Source organism: Henckelia pumila, chromosome 1 (assembly GCF_033568475.1).
Source record: "Henckelia pumila isolate YLH828 chromosome 1, ASM3356847v2, whole genome shotgun sequence".
Classification (NCBI taxonomy): domain Eukaryota; kingdom Viridiplantae; phylum Streptophyta; class Magnoliopsida; order Lamiales; family Gesneriaceae; genus Henckelia; species Henckelia pumila.
Genome location: NC_133120.1, coordinates 76,600,667 through 76,620,269, shown reverse-complemented (window position 1 = coordinate 76,620,269; position 19,603 = coordinate 76,600,667). Strand labels below are relative to the sequence as shown.

Genomic DNA, 19,603 nt, shown 5'->3' with positions numbered 1-19,603 from the left:
AGGAAGGAAATGAGATAATTATGGTGACATGGACAATATCTATCTATTACTCATTGTTACTTTTTACTTATTTAATTTAATTTAATTTAATTTAATTTCCACCTACAATACATGCAATCCAAATTTATACTCAAATTATTAAATATTACTCCTCTCAAGTATTCAAATTTTGAATTGGTATCTTCTTTATTGCTTAATATTGGTATTTTAAATTTGAATTTTGTTTCTTGGTTCTATAGTAAAATTATAGAGATGTCAAAATGAGTTAGTGTGATATATCGACTAGTAACCTAACTTTTTGGTGAAATAAGAAATTATCAGTTGAAGTTATTGTATCAAGTTATGATTCAATAAAAATAAAAAAAGAGTCCATTGTGAAAATTATTCGCTCAAAAAGAATAATGGAGATGCTAACGCGATACATTCTTTTGCCCTAAGAAAAAATGGGATGAAAAATCTAAAATCAGTTGAACATGAGAATAATGTGTTTTTATGGGTCATGAAGATCAATCAATTGAATCTACAAATGATGGAAAGTTGCGTTGAATTGATGAAACTATGAACACACATTAAATCCAAAAATGTGAAATTATTTGAGCAAACTACTAAAAATACCAACTTATACACCATTATTAATCCTGATGTATCCATATACACTAATTATCTGATTTTGGGGAGCTTTAGGGGATTAGAAGAGTGTCAGAGTCAGGCCCAAGGCATATATAATTATCTGATGACATCCCGAAAATTTCTTCGTGGTCTTTGTGAATCCTCCGACTGTCCTTGCCTGAAAATCATGAATAAACCGGTCAGGGGGCGCCAGGATTTTTCCCGGTGTGACCCCTCCGATGCCTAAGTCAGGCAGAGAAACATGGGAGAAAAGATAGAGGAAAACATGGGAAACATCATGGGGAAGAAAGTGTAGAAACTCCCTTCCCACCTTGTCTGTGTAATCAGGCAGAAACTGTATATAAAACTTTTCTGTGATTTAGATCGTGCCAGACGTGTAGCCCCTGATGTCAGCCCATAACTAAGAGGACAAGACCCATGATCTGATGATATGCAGGCCCATGGCCTCATGAGATGCGGCCCATGATTTAATTATACTGACAAGTCCAGGCCCAAATGTAGATAGTAAATATTTGACAGACTCATATCCATTAATAATTATCAAACACCAATTACCACCAATAATCTGTCTGATGGTCACAAATCCCGATCTAAGTTCATGCGAAAAAATAAATATATCCCGAGATATTAGACGATATCTCGGGATATATCCCATAACATCACTACACCCCCCTTAAGAAGTCGGGCTAGAGTCACCACTCGCTGTCCCGATTTGTTCACTTCATCCATGAACTTAGACAAGAATGCGCCGATCACCCTCTTGAAGTCGAATCGATCAGTCAGGTAAGAAGATTTCATGCATGCAAGGCCGAGAGAATGGCCATGGACTTGTGTTTGACGAGGGGTCGAATTAATATAATAACTGTTGAAGAACATAAAATCCTCAAGGTTGGATCGATATAGTCGTTGGTGAGTAAATGATCAAATAATCTCCCATGCCAAGTCAATAGACTTGTAGTGCCGAATGCATCGGGCTTTGGTAGGTGCCGGGGCGTGGAACCTCCCGGGCTTAAAAAGGTGCCGGGGCATGGAACCTCCCGGGCTTATATATGCCTTGGGCTTGAATGAGTGCCGGGGCCTGGAACCTCCCGGGCTTATATAATGCCAAAGGCTTATATATGCCTTGGGCTTGAATGGGTGCCGGGGCCTGGAACCTCCCGAGCTTATATAATGCCAAGGGCTTATATATGCCTTGGGCTTGAATGGGTGCCGGAGCCTGGAACCTCCCGGGCTTATATAATGTCAAGGGCTTATATATGCATTGGGCTTGAATGGGTGCCGGGGCCTGGAACCTCCTGGGCTTATATAATGCCAAGGGCTTATATATGTCTTGGGCTTGAATGGATTCCGGGGCCTGGAACCTCCCGGACTTTGGATGCCATGGCGTATACAGTGCCATGGGCTTTTTTGGACTGCCATGGTGGAGATATTGCCATGGGCTTTTAAATGAGTATTCGGGCCTTGAAACTCCGGGACTTTAAATAAAGATCTCAGGGCCTTACTGCTAGATTGCATGCCCGATAAATAAATCCTGGCGGGGCTTACTGCTAGATTGCATGCCCGAGAAATAAATCCTGGCGGGGCTTACTGCTAGATTGCATGCGATAAATAAATCTGGCGGGGCTTACTGCTAGATTGCATGTCCGATAAATAAATCTGGCGGGGCTTACTGCTAGGTCGCATGCTCGATAAATAAATATGGCGGGGCTTACTGCTAGGTCGCATGCCCGATAAATAAATCCTGACGGGGCTTACTGCTAGATTGCATGCCCGAGAAATAAATCCTGGCGGGGCTTACTGCTAGATCGCATGCCCGGGCTTAATGTGCATGCAAGAAATCATGAGACCGAGACAAAAATAATCCAAGATAATAGTTTCTCATAATTCGAATGCTATTGTATGATACAGAGTTTTAAACATCTCCACAACAATATAATCTCGAATCCAAGGAACTATGGCATGTGCATGCGAGATAGAAGCATATAACCAGTGAAATATGCATATTTTATGAAACTCATCATCATTCCATATAATATTGCCCCTTTGCTTCTATTCTCAAATGAATAAACAATGCTTGCATCACGCCTTGCATGCAATAATCTTTTAGCAAAGCACTGCCCATCATTTCAATACTCAATTTAATTAAGTTAATGGAGTAGAATGACAAGGAAATAATTAACTAATACATGCCTCCTAATTCCATGAAAATGCCACTCATGGAGTGATGGTGCATTCCAACACACACATATATATTCATGCAAAAAATAAAATATGGTTAAGACTTATCTCTAGCATAGCCGAGTGGAAATGTAATGTCAAAGAAGAGTCTCATCCGTAAGAAATATTTGAATATTGTGAGACCTCGATTCTAATCATCTAATCTCAGAATAAACAATAATTACGCATACAAGATCTAAGATTAAAAGCAAAGTTTTTTTTTTTTTTTTTTTTACACAGGGTGACGCGCGGGCGCGCCACCCGAGGCGCGGGCGTGCATACAGCCCTGCCCGGGCCTCCGAGAAAGGGAGCAGAATGCGCGGGCGCTCCTCACCAGGCGCGGGCACGCATGACCTGCTGTTTTAGCTCAAAATAAGGCTTCAAAAGTGCAATCCAACACCCGGAAAGGCTCCGACATGATCCAACTAACATTTTTCCAACAACGAAGTATTCAATTACAAGAAAGAGTAGAACATGCATCAATTCTATGTTCCAAAATCCAAAATACAAATCGAGTTCGAATACAATCTAAGTTCGATTTCAAATTCGACTTCTACAACAACAAGGCCTCACTCTATCAACTCGACCACCTAGCCATGCGATCTCTGACTCGGTCCTGCCCCACCTGTTGCCAAGCACACATACAAAGACAAGACAACAACCAGATAATCCGGTGAGAATAATATTCCCAGTAAAAGAGACAAACATGCAATATCATAAAAACATCTCAAACGAAATGCATCATCTTCTACATATTCAAATAACAACCATGCAATTCCACAAGCATGTCTAAAACTCAATTCATATGCATAAATGCAATGCATGTCTTTAAATCTGAGATTATCAAGTCGGATAATCAAAACATTTCAGCTTTTGCTTTTGGGATCCCGAGGACGAGATCACGTAAACAACTCACCGACTCTTCCGATCGAGGTGGTGCTACGTATCTCCATCCTCTAGACTTTGGTGCAACTATAAGGAGTATGCTAGCACTAGGTGAAACAGCTACACCCAGGCCACTCACAATATAATTCCCAAAACGTCTATCATCAAAAGGGCCGTCCTGCCCGCTATTCAAATCAGGGTTCATATGCTCAATATGAATGCAATGCAACATAACTCAAATAATCAATTAACATGCAAGTATGTGATTTTTCCGGAACACTCGAATCAAGTCGGATTCGAGTCATTCGTTCCATTCCATTCCAAGTCATCTTATACCTCTTTTCAACAACGTCGATGCTCCAAACCTGGAAACAACATCAATACAAGAATTCCAAATCAAAATTCTATTCCAAATCAAGTTCAGCGATAAAGATAATTCAATTCAACTTTCGAGGATGGATCAACTCGATACCAAACCTCGATCAACTCTTCAACGATTCGAAAGTTGCCAATTCGGAACTCCACGATCTTCAACTAATCTGCGGAGATAAAATCAATCCAATATCAATCCATTCAAAACGAGCAACTCCCAAAAACTCAAACGAATCTCCAATTTCCAAAATCTCAAACCGGCGGCATAACGGCTATAAATTCAACTAACCGAAAATGCAAACAACATAATATCACTCTAAGCAACTCATATCAATCAACATTCAACCAAAACAATCCAATTCCAACAAATCACAAAACTCACTTTTTCGAAAATCCCTTCAAAAATTCATAACAAATCCGAACGTCGCTCTAATTCAAAACTGACAGATAATAAACGATCAGAACTCCGCCAGGAACAACATACTAGAATCTAAATCGATTCTAACCACCTCCGAAAAATAAAACATATCCGATCGGAGAAATACTTACGGTATAACGAAGCTCTCTCAGCCGTGATCGCTAATCTGCCTTCAGAAATAATTTCTAACGGACGGATCGAGCTCGGGAGGAAATCCAAAAGCTTGAAACTCACGTTGAGTTCTTCAATGGGGGAGAGAAACGTTTGGGAGGGATGAAGGGAGAATGAGAGACTTAGTCAAAGTCTAGATATTATAACAATTCCATTTTTTGCGTTTTAGTCCCTGAAAATTCCGAAATTTGCAAAGTAGTCCCTGATCAAATACAAGTCGTCTCTTGAACTCTGGAATCTCCGATTATCTCAAATAAACTCATTTAAGATAAAAACGGGGCGTTACAAATATAGCTCATTCTCGTGTCTCCCCGGACGATGGCAGTGATGCACGCCGATTTGATAGGTATGCGCCATGGCAGTCTATATGATTATTATATGAGATACCAAGATGATGCTCCCTTGAGAGACATGGTCAAGAGTATAGCCAATGTGAAAAACCAAGTCAAAAAACGCATCAAACACCGAGTGTAATGGAAGGAATCGAGGAGTGGCACCGAGCTAGAAGTTGATGCATCATGTCGAGCTACAGCTCTTGATAATTAAAAAATAGAATTCCATTGCAAGCAAGACATAAATGAGATATAGCGCCTCGGGTTCCCGACATTCGAACACCCCAAGAAAACATAAAACCATATTAAAAGAAATCCAGAGTATTAATAATAATCTGAAAGCATATTATGACATAAAAGATCCAAATTTCGGGCCCCGAAAAAACCTCCAATCCGTGGTTCTCGGCCTTAATGTCATCAAATGCATTTTAAAAGAATCCTTCTTGGTTTTGATACAGACATGAGACAAAAAATACCAAAATTGATTGTCTTTACTCGACACAAATGCATGGTGGTCAATTAGTGCACATATTAATATGTCAATTTATGATTGGGCAATTGAAAAATTATATTGTGATTTTACACGGTGGCAAACCAATTCACAAAGAATTCAAATGATGTCCAAAATAAAATGAGCACTAGTGAACCTTCGTGGTTATGTATTGATTTTCCTTGTTCTTCCTGATGTATTCACCTCGTATTGGCCCGAGATTATTGCCAATGGAATCATGCTTCAGGTGTTGTCCCTGCACTTAAAAAAAATATTAAGCCAAAGATCAACATTATATCATCATATTCCTCGCGATAATGCCGCGCGCCGATTCGATGGATGCGCAATATAGCAGCCATGTAGAAACGTTATCTATTGGGCCATTAAGGAAGCCCAAAGAAGCACTAACTGTGACGTCCAACTTATAATGAGACCGAGGAGCATGAAATCGTTCCCCATATGTCAAACACTTGGCGGTCAGAATTTTGAGCCATGTTCGCAAGTGATAAAGGCAGCCGAACGCATAAGCTTTAGAGATGCGCAGAACGAAAATATGCTCGACTCGGACGCAGAAGCCTTCAAGAAAATTTTTGCAGTTCACGCTTGAAGCCCATCGAGATGAAGAGATTCCAATGCGAAAAACGGAGAAAATGGAGAGGAAGAAAACCAGAAATCGATCGAGTGGTTTGGGAAAACAACAACAATCCCTTAGCAAGAGCCAAGTTTCTCAAAGATACGTTTCTTCTTTTTCAGTGGGAGAAAGAGAGGAATTCTTTTCGCCCGGATGTTTTTTTTTTTTTAAGAGAAAGAGAGAAATTGAATCAACGTCTCAGACTCAATTTTCCACAGACGGCGCCAATGATGACATCTCGAAAATTCCTTCGTGGTCTTTGTGAATCCTCCGATTGTCCTTGCCTGAAAATCATGAATAAACCGGTCAGGGGGCGCCAGGATTTCTCCCGACGTGACCCCTTCGATGCCTAAGTCAAGCAGAAAAACATGGGAGAAAAGATAGGGGACAAGACCCATGATCTGTGATTTTTATCGTGCCAGACGTGTAGCCCCTGATGTCAGCCCATAACTAAGAGGACAAGACCCATGATCTGATGATATGCAGGCCCATGGTCTCATGAGATGCGGCCCATGATTTAATTATACTGACAAGTCCAGGCCCAAATGTAGATAATAAATATTTGACAGACCCATATCCATTAATAATTATCAAACACCAATTACCACCAATAATCTGTCTGATGGTCACAAATCCCGATCTAAGTTCATGCGAAAAAATAAATATATCCCGAGATATTAGACGATATCTCGGGATATATCCCATAACATCACTGATGTATCCATATACATTAATTATCTGATTTTGGGGAGCTTTAGGGGATTAGAAGGGTGTCAGAGTCAGGTTCGTAGTTATCGCACCTACGAAACCCTCAAAAAGAAGTAGTGGATCCTCACCGTCACGAGTGACCATTAGAGACGTCGGGAGTATTCAACAAAAATCCTCAAATGCTCAAGTCTGCGCTAACCACAATAAAACCAGAGCAAATGAAGGAAAATTTAAATTGCCAAATGAGATCATATTTACAGGCTTCTTGATGAGCTTGATGCAAATGAGCCCTTTCTTGGACCCGAGATTCATTAGTCTTGATTCTTACTTGGGCCTAACTTTATTTTTGATGGGCCTTATACAAATTGGGCTATTACCCATCATAGATCACAATAGGAGATTATGAAATCATTACTGATACTATGTGAACAAAGTGCTTGGATAAATGTAGGATACCATGTTTGTATTCTTGTTGTTGATGTCCAAAAATATTTCTTCTAGGAGAGTAATTGAATCGTAACATTTGAGTTATTTTACGATTTAAAAGATCTGTATTGCACTATTATCACTATCTATAATTTTTTATAAATGACAAGAGCTCGGTCTTATAATTAATTTTAGAGTCAAGGTCACATATTCGATTTCTATAAATTAGAATGAGTGTAATTATTTGTGGGTGATTGACCGATTGCCCCTGCTAAGAAAGTGACCGAACTATAATACTTGTGGATGAAACGTTGATGAATTTAATAAAAAAGTTATTCTTTGACCGAACTATAATACTTGTGGATGAAACGTGATATGAATGAATTTAATAGGATTAGGAAGAAAGAAAGACAAAGGAATAAGAGGATTGAAACTCCAAAATTAGTTAGTTCCTCATTCGAAAGCTTCAGACTATTTATATTAGTCTTACAATGAAAAATAATAACGTACTAATGCTAAAATTAAGGAATAAACTACCCACTAAGCTAAAGATCAGCCATCATGAGATAGAATAAACAATTAATTAAATATGCATCTTATTGACCAAATCTTCCACTATCTCCACTGATTTATGCTCCACCTCCTCGTACGTGTCACTTGTATGGCCTTGTGAGTAATGACACATAACATTGCCCCCCTCTTCAACATCCTTGTCCGCAAGAAGAAAGTTAGGAAATGACTTGGAAAAACGACGCATATTCTTCCAGGTGGCATCTTCAATTGGTGCTCCTCTCCATTTAACTAAGATTTCAGTGTAGGGACGATATGTTCCCTTAATTTTGACTCGACGGTTTAAGATAGACTCCAGTTGAGGTAGGATGGTGGAGTCATCCGTAACTGGAGGCATTGGAGCTGAAGTGTGAGTGAGTGGGCCACTATGCTTCTTCAGTAAACTAACATGGAAGACATTATGAATTTGTGATCCTGGGGAAAGATCCAATTTATAAGCCACCGTACCCACTTTGTCAAGAATTTGATAGGGCCCAAAAAAAGGGGAAGCAAGCTTCATATTATGCCTGATAGTAACAGAAGATTGACGATACGGTTGAAGCTTTAAGTAAATGTAATCTCCGATATTGAAAGAAACTTCTCTTCGATGTTGGTCGGCTTGAACTTTCATTCGATCTCTGGCCACCAATAGATTACGTCGTAATTCGCGGAGAATGGAATCACGATCACGAAGACACTCATCGACATCTTGAACACGAGAGGTGCCATGGATATAAGCTAGTGGAGTCGGAGGCGGAATCCCATAAACGGCTTCGAATGGAGTCATTTTGGTGGAAGAATGCACTAAAGTATTATAGCTGAACTCGGCCCACGGAACCCATTCCACCCATTTTCGTGGTTGTGCACCTGCGAAACAACGTAAGTATTGCTGTAAGGTATGATTGACTACCTCGGTTTGGCCATCGGTTTGGGGATGATAGCTTGAACTCATGCAAAGTTGTGTTCCTTGTAACTGGAATAGGGCTTGCCAAAAGGAGTTGGTAAACACCTTGTCTCTATCACTCACAATTGATGTTGGAATGCCATGGAGGCGAACCACATTAGCAACAAATGTCTTGGCGACCGAGAGTGCAGTAAATGGGTGCTTCATGGGTACAAAGTAAGAATACTTGGTCAATCGATCAACGATAACCATGATAACTGTACACCCGTTAGATGGCGGCAACCCTTCAATAAAATCCATGGAAATATCAGTCCATGCTTGAGTAGGAATCGGTAAAGGTTGTAGTAATCCCGCCGGTTTCATGCAATCAGTTTTGTTGCGCTGACAGATATCACATTGTTGTAAGAAATTATTTACGGTGCGGCGCATATTTGACCAGAAAAAGCTTTGCTTGATGCGAGAAAGAGTTTTGTGGAACCCAAAGTGTCCACCAATAGGTGATGAGTCGCCGTCAGCAAGAATTCTGGAAATTAAGATAGAATTGGGGCATAATAAAACTTTGTCACCCTTGAACCAGACACCATCGCGTTGGAGAATTGCAAGAGAGGAATTCTTCCGGATGAAATCTGCATAAAATGGATCCTGCTGGACCTCTTGTTGGAGGATTGGCCACCAAGTGGCATGTGGTAATGAAATAGATAAAAACTGAAATTCCACAACACGTGATAAGGAATCCGCACCTTGATTTTCAGAACCTTTCTTATACTCAATTTCATAATCATAACCAAGAAGTTTTGGGAGCCATCGAGTTAGTAATTCGTTGCTCCAACAAGTATTTGAGACTTTTTTGATCAGTGCGTACCATAAATGGTTTCCCTAGTAAATAAGGACGCCATTTCTGAATTGCTTTGACAATGACCAGCATCTCTTTCTCATAGGTAGATAATGTTAGGGTTGAACCTTTTAATGCTTCACTGAAATATGCTACTGGACGACCATTTTGTGTGAGTATTGCTCCGATTCCAATTCCGCTAGCATCACTTTCAATCACAAATTGTTGAGAAAAATCAGGGAGACATAAAATTGGGGGGGACGTCAATGCCTTTTTCAATTGATTGAAGGCCACACTGGCGGCCTCATTTCATTGGAAGCCATCCTTAGATAAAAGTCGATTCAATGGGGCTGCGATACAACCAAAATGAAGGATGAAATTTCGGTAGTAGCCCGCTAACCCGAGGAACCCTCGAACTCCTTTGGTGGTTGTCGGTGCAGGCCATGCAAGAATTGCTTGTATTTTATTGGGATCCACCGCCACGCCTTGAGAAGAAATTCTGTGACCCAAATAATCAACCTGTGTAACACCGAATTGACATTTGGATTGTTTTGCAAACAAGCTGTTGTTAGAGAAAATGTTCAAAACAATTCGCAAATGTGTAAGATGGTCAGCCCATGTTCTCGAGAAAACGAGAATATCATCAAAAAAAATTAAAATAAATTTCCGAAGGTAGGGACGAAAAAGATCATTCATCAGACTTTGGAAGGTTGCAGGTGCGTTCGTGAGTCCAAATGGCATGACGAGGAACTCGTAATGGCCTTCATGTGTTCGAAAGGCGGTTTTCAGAATGTCATCTTCCTGTACTCGAATCTGATGATATCCCGAGCGTAAATCCAATTTTGAGAAAAATTTAGCTCCATTGAGTTCATCCAAAAGCTCATCAATAACAGGAATTGGATATTTATCTTTGACAGTGATCTTATTCAAAACGCGGTAATCAACACAAAATCGCCAATTGCCATCCGCCTTTTTGACTAGGAGTACCGGGGAAGAGAATGGGCTAGTACTAGGTCTGATCAAACCTGATTGCAAGAGCTCTGCCACCAATTTTTCTATTTCAGTTTTTTGATAATAAGGATATCGGTAAGGTCGAACGCTAACTGGTTCAGCATGTGATTGCAATGGAATGTGATGGTCATGCAAACGCCTAGGAGGCAAGTGAGTGGGCGCCATAAAAACATGAGGAAATTCGGCTAAAAGTTGACAGAGGTCCGGAGGATATGATGGTTGGCTGCTGGAAACAGAGGATGAAATGATCTGGAATAAAAAACCAGTAACTTGAATATTGTTGAATTCTTTATCTGTGAAGGCTTCAACGCTGGTTTGTTTCAACCCTTGGAATGTATAGGGGATGTCATTCACATGAAAGGTCATGGTGAGTGTCTTGTAATCTGTCGCAATAGGACCAAGAGTTTGCAGCCATTGGACACCTAGAACCAAAGGGAAAGCCGCCACCGGAAGGACATAAAAATCTGCTGTGATAGAAAGTCCTTAAATAATGATAGTGAGTCCCTGGCACTGGCCCGAACAGTCTATTTGGTCACGGTTAGCGACCATAACCTGGAACATTTTGTCATGAACCACGGGTAAACCATACTTATTGACAATGACGTGATCAATGAAGTTATGCGTGCTGCCGCCATCGATGAGTAAGATGATATTCTTGTTTTTGAGTTTTCTTGCCACACGCATTGTTTGAGGATGATTAGTTCCAGAAATTGCATGAAAAGAAATTTTAGGCACCTCTTCTGGACCTCCTAGAACTTGGCTAGAAGTGTTCATGTGCTCAGAGCATGGATGAGTATCTTTGATCATGAATAATTGTGGGCGTGCGCAACGATGACCTGGAATGAACTTTTCATCGCAATAATAACATAAGCCTTTCTCACGACGTTCACGAACCTCTTGATTGGTGATTCGGCGAAAGGTTGGAGAAGTAGTATGATTGAAATTATTGGAAGGAGGTCCCAATATGCCATCTGTTGGAGGTAAGGAAGCCTTGTGGGGTGCAAAAGCTGGTGTTGTGCGAAAGGGATGGACCTATTTCTTTTGTAAGTTGTTTCGCTCCTCAATTAACCGAGCAACACCGATAGTGTCAGCTAAATTTTTGGGCTGTTTAATTTTAACATCGAGGCGAACTTCATCGCGAAGACCAGCAATGAAACAACCAATGAGAAAAGACTCGGGCAGAGAATCAATTTGGTGGGAGAGCTGTTCGAAGGCTTCTTGATACGCCGAAACCGTAGAAGTTTTTTTGAGTCGACTCAGAGCTTCAGATGGATCTTCATAATCAGTATGACCAAAGCAAAGTAGGACAGCTTTGGTAAACTCCTCCCAGGAGAGTGGGCCTCGAAATTTTGTCAACCACCGGTACCATTGGAGGGCAATTCCTTCTAAATGAAAGGATGCTAGTTGTACTTGTTGGCCGTGAACAATATTTTGAAAAGAAAAATATTGTTCAGCTTTGTAGACCCAACCAATGGGGTCTTCGCCATTGAACTTTGGAAATGTTAATTTAAGTTGCTGATGAGGAGTATTATGGTTGTGTGAGCGAGAGTCATTGGGGTCAGGTGGGGTAGTGTATGAGCCATGCGAGGTTCGAAGAGCTTGTAGTTCAGATAACACCATTTGCAAAGTGTTGTGCACCTGATCAAAGTTGGATTCATGGCGACCTAAGATTTCATGGACCTCATTACGAAATTCAGCGTTGGTTTTGCCAAGGGTATCCATGGCATGTGTGGTCTCTGATACCACTGATATAAATGAATTTAATAGGATTAGGAAGAAAGAAAGACAAAGGAATAAGAGGATTGAAACTCCAAAATTAGTTAGTTCCTCATTCGAAAGCTTCAAACTATTTATATTAGTCTTACAATGAAAAATAATAACGTACTAATGCTAAAATTAAGGAATAAACTATCCACTAAGCTAAAGATCAATCATCATGAGATAGAATAAACAATTAATTAAATATGCATCTTATTGACCAAATCTTCCACTATCTCGACTGATTTATGCTCCACCTCCTCGTACGTGTCACTTGTATGACCTTGTGAGTAATGACACATAACAAAACATTGATGAATTTAATAAAAAATTTATTCTTTTTAGATATGTTGATGTGTTCATATGTTGATAAGAGGATAGTTTTTTGAAAAATGCTTTGACTTTTAAAAAAGGGTGTGGTGTGGTGTCTTAAAGAAATACAATCTATTTGTTACAAATTTAAGAGGATAAGTATAATTTAATTTTAGAAGATTATCCACATACTTACTAGATCAATGTAAATTTGCTCTTCATGTGAACAACTACTCAGTTGGTGGTGTCGTACGAGATCATGAGTGCCAGATTGTGCTAGCGTTTGGATTGAAGATTGCTAAACCATCTTCGGTTATATTCGGGGAACTAATCGCAATTTGAGAAGGACTACGCCTGTTGATGGAAAGAGGATTGGAGATTCATGAAGTTCATAAAGATTCTCTACTGGGGATGCAAGCAATCGCCCGCCCAAAAGAGGATTTTAGATACATCAGAGCACCTTGTCACGGACTTAGCCCTTCTAAGATCACGTGCGGCCTTTGCTCCTTGACTACGCCCCTCGCAAGTTCTAGCAAAGCAGCCTTTGTTGCGCAAGTGTGTGTGTAAGTGTTTGAGTAAGAACACAAGAGAGCTTGGAGAATACTTTGTATAGATTTTTAACTTGGTGGTTTACAAATGAGGGCTATCACCCTTTTATAGTTGAGCTCCCTACAATCTACATGATTCTAGATTCTTCCATCTACACCAATCTAGAGTCTACTTTCTGCAAGTTTCTATACAAGTCATTTATATACAAGTGTATTCTAGAGAGTTCTACATAAGCCTATATCTTGAATATTGTAGAGACTTCTAGAATATGCACAACCTCTACCTTGCACTATGCCCTAGAATCTTCCGAAATGCGCAAGAAGGTGCCGGTTGTGACATTCTCCCCCACCTATTCGGCTGATGCCCTCGTCACCTCAAATTGATGGAGTAGTTCTTTGAACTGCCACAAGTCATGTTTTGTTTCCCATGTTGCCTCGGACTCTGGCAATCCCTTCCATTTGATCAGATATTGAGTGCTAGGTTGCACTCCACGTCGCCTCTCAATGCGTTTGGCAAGCACCTCTTCAACATCTTTGTTAAAGGAAGTTGTTACTTCAGGAGGTGCTCGGTGAGAATCGCCTCGGCTAGTGTCTTCCTCATCTGGATAATAAGGCTTTAAAATGCTCACATGGAAGACCGGATGAATCTTCAATGTGTTGGGGAGGTCGAGACGATAGGATACGTTCCCAACCTTTGCAATTATCATAAAGGGTCCTTCATACTTCCGGATTAGACCCTTGTGTACCCCTCGGAAGGCTTTGAATTGATGTGGCAAGAGCTTGATGAGTACTTCATCTCCGATGGAGTACTCTTGTTGTCTTCTCTTTGCATCGGCCCATTTCTTCATGCGCCATTGGGCTTTCTCTAAGTGTACTCGTGCCAAGTCCATGTGCTCGCTCCAAGACTTAGCCATCTTTGTCGCGGCGGGGCTTTGTCCCTTGCTAAAAGATATTTGCAATGTATGTGGAGTAGTCGGTTGTTGCCCCATGACTAGCTCGAATGGGCTCGTTCCAGTGGCCTCACTTTGTTGTAAGTTGTAAGAGAATTGTGCCACATCCATGAGCTTCGCCCAGTCTCGTTGGTTGGCACTCACAAAGTGCCTCAAGTATCATTCCAACAAGGCATTTACCCGCTCGGTTTGGCCATCAGTTTGCAGGTGAAAGCTTGTAGAGAAATGTAGCTCCGACCCAAGGAGTTTGAAGAGTTCCGTCCAGAGTCGGCCTGTGAATGGGGTCCCTGTCGCTTATGATGTGTCTTGGTAACCCCCAGTACTTGACTACATTCTTGAAGAATAGCCTTGCAGCTTCCTCGGCAGTGCAATCCTTTGGGCATGGAATGAATGTTCCATACTTAGTGAATCTATCAATCACTGCCATGATCGAACCAAACCCATCGGACTTCGGCAAGACGCTAATGAAGTCCATAGTAATAGATTCCCATGGACGCTCTGCAATAGGTAGTGGCTCAAGCAGTCCCGCCGGTTGCTTTGTCACGACCTTGTCTTGTTGACAGACCAAGCATGTCTTGACATATAGTTCGACTTGGTCTCTCATTTGCGGCCAATAGTATGATGCTTCCAACAAGGCCCTTGTGCGTTTTTGCCCTGGATGGCCAGCCCATTTGGTGTCATGGCACTCGCGGATTAGATCTTTCCTCAGATCCCCCCACTTTGGCACATAGAGTCGACGTCCCTTCGTATATAGAAGCCCATCTTCAAGCCAGAATTGCCGAGTCTTCCCTTGCTCGACAAGCTTGGCCAAATCCTTGGCCATGGGATCATACTCCAATTCTTCTTTGATGTGCGCTGGCAGGTCACCTAAGGCAGCACTGATAGATGCCAACTCTGCTTTTCGACTTAGCGCATCGGCAACTACATTGGCTTTGCCTGACCGGTACTCAAGCACAAAGTTGAACTCGGCTAAGAAGTCTTGCCACCTAGCTTGCTTGGGACTAAGCTTCTTCTGACTCTGAAAGTAGCTAGTGGCAATGTTATCGGTCTTGACGGAGAACCGAGACCCTAACAAATAATGTCGCCACACCCTTAGGCAGTGGATGATGGCGGTCATCTCCTTCTCTTGTACCGTGTATCGCCTCTCCGTCTCGTTGAGCTTCCGGCTTTCATAGGCTATGGGGTGCCTTTCTTGTATTAGAACTCCCCCAATAGCAAAATCAGAAGCATCCGTGTGCACTTCAAACTCTTTGCCAAAGTCTGGCAAAGCTAGGACAGGTTCCTTGCTTACCGCTGCCTTTAAGTCATCAAAGGCTTTGGCACATGCGTCCAACCATCCCCATGGCCGGTTCTTCTTAAGAAGATCCATCAGCGGTGCCGCTCTAGCGGAATACCCTCTTATGAACCTGCGATAGTAATTAACTAGCCCAAGGAAAGAACGGAGTTCGGTTACCTTGGTTGGCGGTTCCAAATCCATGATGGCACGAACCTTGCTTTCGTCCATCTTGAGCTTCTCATGCTCAATAGTGTGCCCCAAGAATTTAACCGTCTCTTGCGAAAAAGAACACTTTTCCTTCTTCACATAGAGCTCGTTCTCTCGTAAGACTTGGAACACTGTTTGGAGGTGTTGGGCATGCTCCTCCAATGTGTGGCTATAGATGACTATGTAATCCAAGTACACCACCATGAACTTGTCAAGATAAGGGTGGAAGATCTTGTTCATGAGTGTACAGAAAGTTGTCGGGGCATTGGTTAGGCCAAATGGCATGACGAGCCACTCAAAAGATCCATATCGAGTTATGCATGTTGTCTTGGGCTCGTCCCCATCGGCAATTTGAACTTGATAGTACCCTTTTTGTAAATCCATCTTTGTGTAGTACTTGGCTTGACCAAGACGATCAAACAAATCAGCTATCAATGGGATGGGGTACTTGTTCTTTATTGTTACCTTGTTAAGCGCCCGGTAGTCCACACACATCCTCAATGAGCCATCTTGCTTCTTTTGAAAAAGTACGGGAGCGCCATATGGTGCTTTAGATGGTCGAATTCTTCCGGTATCCAGTAGCTCAGTGAGTTGTTTCCGAAGCTCCTCTAGCTCGAGCGGTGCCATGCGATAGGGTGCCATGGCGGGCGGCTTGGCACCGGGTTCCAACTCGATCTTGTGGTCGACTTCTCTCCGTGGTGGCAACTCCTTAGGTAATTTTGCCGGCATCACGTCTTGGTTCTCATCCAGAACCTTCTTGATGTTAGTAGAAACTTTCTCTAACAAAGGAGTGTCAAGGCTATCACCCGAGTGTAACGTGTCCAAGAACGTGGGTTTGCCTTTTTTCACTCCTTTGGCTACTTGCATAGCTAACAATTGCTTCATTGAACTTGCCTCGGGTGGAGCACTTGTCGCTTGTATCATGCATGGAGACCCTTTCTTTATTATACACATAGAGTCTAAGTAAGGCATCGGAATAGCACTTACCTTTCTTAAGAAGTCCATGCCCAGCACGAAGTTGAAATCGTCAAGAGGTGCCACTGAGAGGTCAACTCGACCGTGCCACGTACCCAAGGATAGCTCAACATCCTTAGCAACTCCATGTAGTCATCGAGCGGATGCATTCACAGTCTTGATCCATCCTGCACCTTGAGTGACATGCAATCCCAAGCGTTTTGCTTCACTCTCAGTAATGAAGTTGTGGGTGGCTCCGGTGTCAACCATTGCCTTAGTAAGTTTGCCATTGATCTTTGCTTCCATGTGCATGAGCCCCTTGCTTGATGTAGTGGTCAATGGCTTGGCTTTCAAAGCATTTAGGATTTGGATGGATCCCATGTGTTCGGCCTCCGCACCATTAACTTCACCGCCTTCAAGTATGGCCAACAAAGAACCGAGCATTGGGCAGTTACTCATTGCATGAGGCCCTTTGCATACAAAACAACCACCTTTAGGGACAAAAGCCTTTTTCTTGTCTTCATAATCGTTGCGTTTGTCCCCGGGCCTCTTGTCGCCGGTCTTAGCTTGGAACCTTCTTTTCTCCCCCACCTTTGCCCGAGTTGCTTACATCTTTCTTTTGCTTGAAACCATCGTTGCTACGTTGGTACTCGGACAAAGATTCGGCGGCGGCAATAGTATCATCCAAGGTTTTGAGATCTCTTCGTTGTAGCTCTTGTTTGGCCCAATGTTGTAACCCATCGGTGAAGTGGAAGATGAGATCTTCTTCATCCATCTTTGGAATTTGAAGAACAAGAGTAGTGAATTCCTTGACATATTCAGGGATTGTTGTGCGATGTTTTAGCTCCCTTAGCTTTTTACGAGCCTCATATACCACATTCTCAGGATAAATGTGGCGCTTGAGTTCCTTCGAGAACTCTTCCCATGTATCGACTCGGCACAACCCCTTTTCTATGTCCGCATGCTTGCGACGCCACCACAACATTGCAATATTAGTAAGATACAAAGTAGCAGTACGTACCTTGGTCGTCTCATCTTGTAATTTGAGACCTTCAAAGTAAACTTCCATTTGTCACAAGAAGTTCTCGACTTCCTTGGCATCCCTCTTTCCACCAAAGCTCATTGGCTTAGGCAACTCGATCTTAGGAGCTTTAACGGATTGGCTTCCTCCATCCATGGTAGCAACTCGTTTGCACAGCGTCACATCTTCGCGCATTCCCTCGATGCAATCTTGGAGGGATTCCACCATCTCTTCAAGTCGAGCGATGCGATCGTCTCGTGCTACGATTGCTTCATGGAGCCCTTGATTATCCTCCTTCACTGAGTCAAGTTCCGACAAGACATGGCCCTCCAATGTCTCCAAAGTATGCTCGGACTTCTCAACTCGTTCGGATACTTCCGCCATAACTTGCTCCCAAGTTCCTTTTCCTCGAGTCTTGCTAGCATCCCGACGCTTCTTGCCTTGGTTAGGCGCGGTATCCCTTCCGCGGTCTTCCGTCATACCAGATGAACCAGCATCTTGCCCTGCCATGATCACTTGCGATGAATTGAACCCAACCGGGCTTTGATACCACTTGTCACGGACTTAGCCCTTCTAAGATCACTTGCGGCCTTTGCTCCTTGACTACGCCTCTCGCGAGTTCTAGTAAAGCAGCCTTTGTTGCGCAAGTGTGTGTGTAAGTGTTTGAGTAAGAACACAAGAGAGCTTGGAGAATACTTTGTATAAATTTCCAACTTGGTGGTTTACAAATGAGGGCTATCACCCTTTTATAGTTGAGCTCCCTACAATCTACATGATTCTATATTCTTCCATCTACACCAATCTAGAGTCTACTTTCTGCAAGTTTCTATACAAGTCATTTATATACAAGTGTATTATAGAGAGTTCTACATAAGCCTATATCTTGAATATTGTAGAGACTTCTAGAATATGCACAACCTCTACCTTGCACCATGCTCTAGAATCTTCCAAAATGCGCAAGAAGGTGTCGGTTGTGACAACCTGCTATGGATGTGAGGAAACTACTTGAATACCGCAATATTATCAAGATGAATAAATAATATTCGCCGTACGTCAAATTTAGTTGCCCATAAACTTTTTTTTTTTTTTTTTGCTATTTCTTCACCCTATTTTTTGCGAGAGCATGAGAAATTTCCACTTTGGTTGATAGATTTTGTAACAGACCGACTTGCCTCATTATTAATAAATTTATGAGTTTTACTGTTAAAAAAAAAGTCATTTTGCTCTTATACTGCAACTTGTATAACAGATCTCTACAACTTGTTCATAAACATCATCTCGTCTCAATTTCTTCAGAAAAATACATTTACCATTCTCTACATTTTCGAATATAATTATTATTTTAAGTTGAATTTGCACCATTTATTTGAAATAGCTCTGATTTTGTTCTCGAGAAATAAAATCATTATTGTGGATAATTTTGGATTATAATATAATAAATATTAGTTTACGTATTTTTGGAAATGATTAAATATTAGATAATAGTTATTGTGTTTAAGATGTGTAAATTTAATTATTTTTTTAAAAAAAAAATTATGGAGAGAGAATAAAATAAATTAATAATATATCTTGGGGACTTGGATATGAGAGATTATTTTCGAAAATGAAAAAATAATAATGTTGATTCCCACATTAAGTAATAAATTTTTTTAACTCAAAAAAATACTTCTCTTATTTTTCAAAGATTAATTTTTTCAAAATATTTAGAAAAATTACATCAAATTAGAAACCAAAAAAACTGTGTTTCCATTTTCTCCTCGTGCTCTTCTACTTTGAATAATAGCAATATATTTTCAAAGCCTTCTAGTCGAATAAATTAATGTCCATTTAATTTACTGTCCTTCTTTGACCAAATTATATTTCAATAAATCAGTTTCACACTTGATTGCGTAAAACAATCTTCGTTCTTTGCCCAGTACTTGACCAAAAATGCATGCGATTATGGTGACATTAAATAGTGTTTGAGATTGTTTTTAAAAATACATTTGAGTTTGTCGGATT

General features: G+C 41.2%; 1 protein-coding gene across 1 annotated transcript; it reads right to left on the bottom strand.

Moving 5' to 3' along the window:
• Window positions 1-11,608: 11,608 nt before the first annotated feature.
• LOC140865662 (uncharacterized) lies at window positions 11,609-12,298 on the bottom strand. The gene has a single exon (XM_073270379.1). The coding sequence runs from the start codon at window positions 12,296-12,298 to the stop codon at window positions 11,609-11,611; it is 690 nt and encodes a 229-aa protein (XP_073126480.1).
• Between the last annotated feature and the right edge of the window lie 7,305 nt (window positions 12,299-19,603).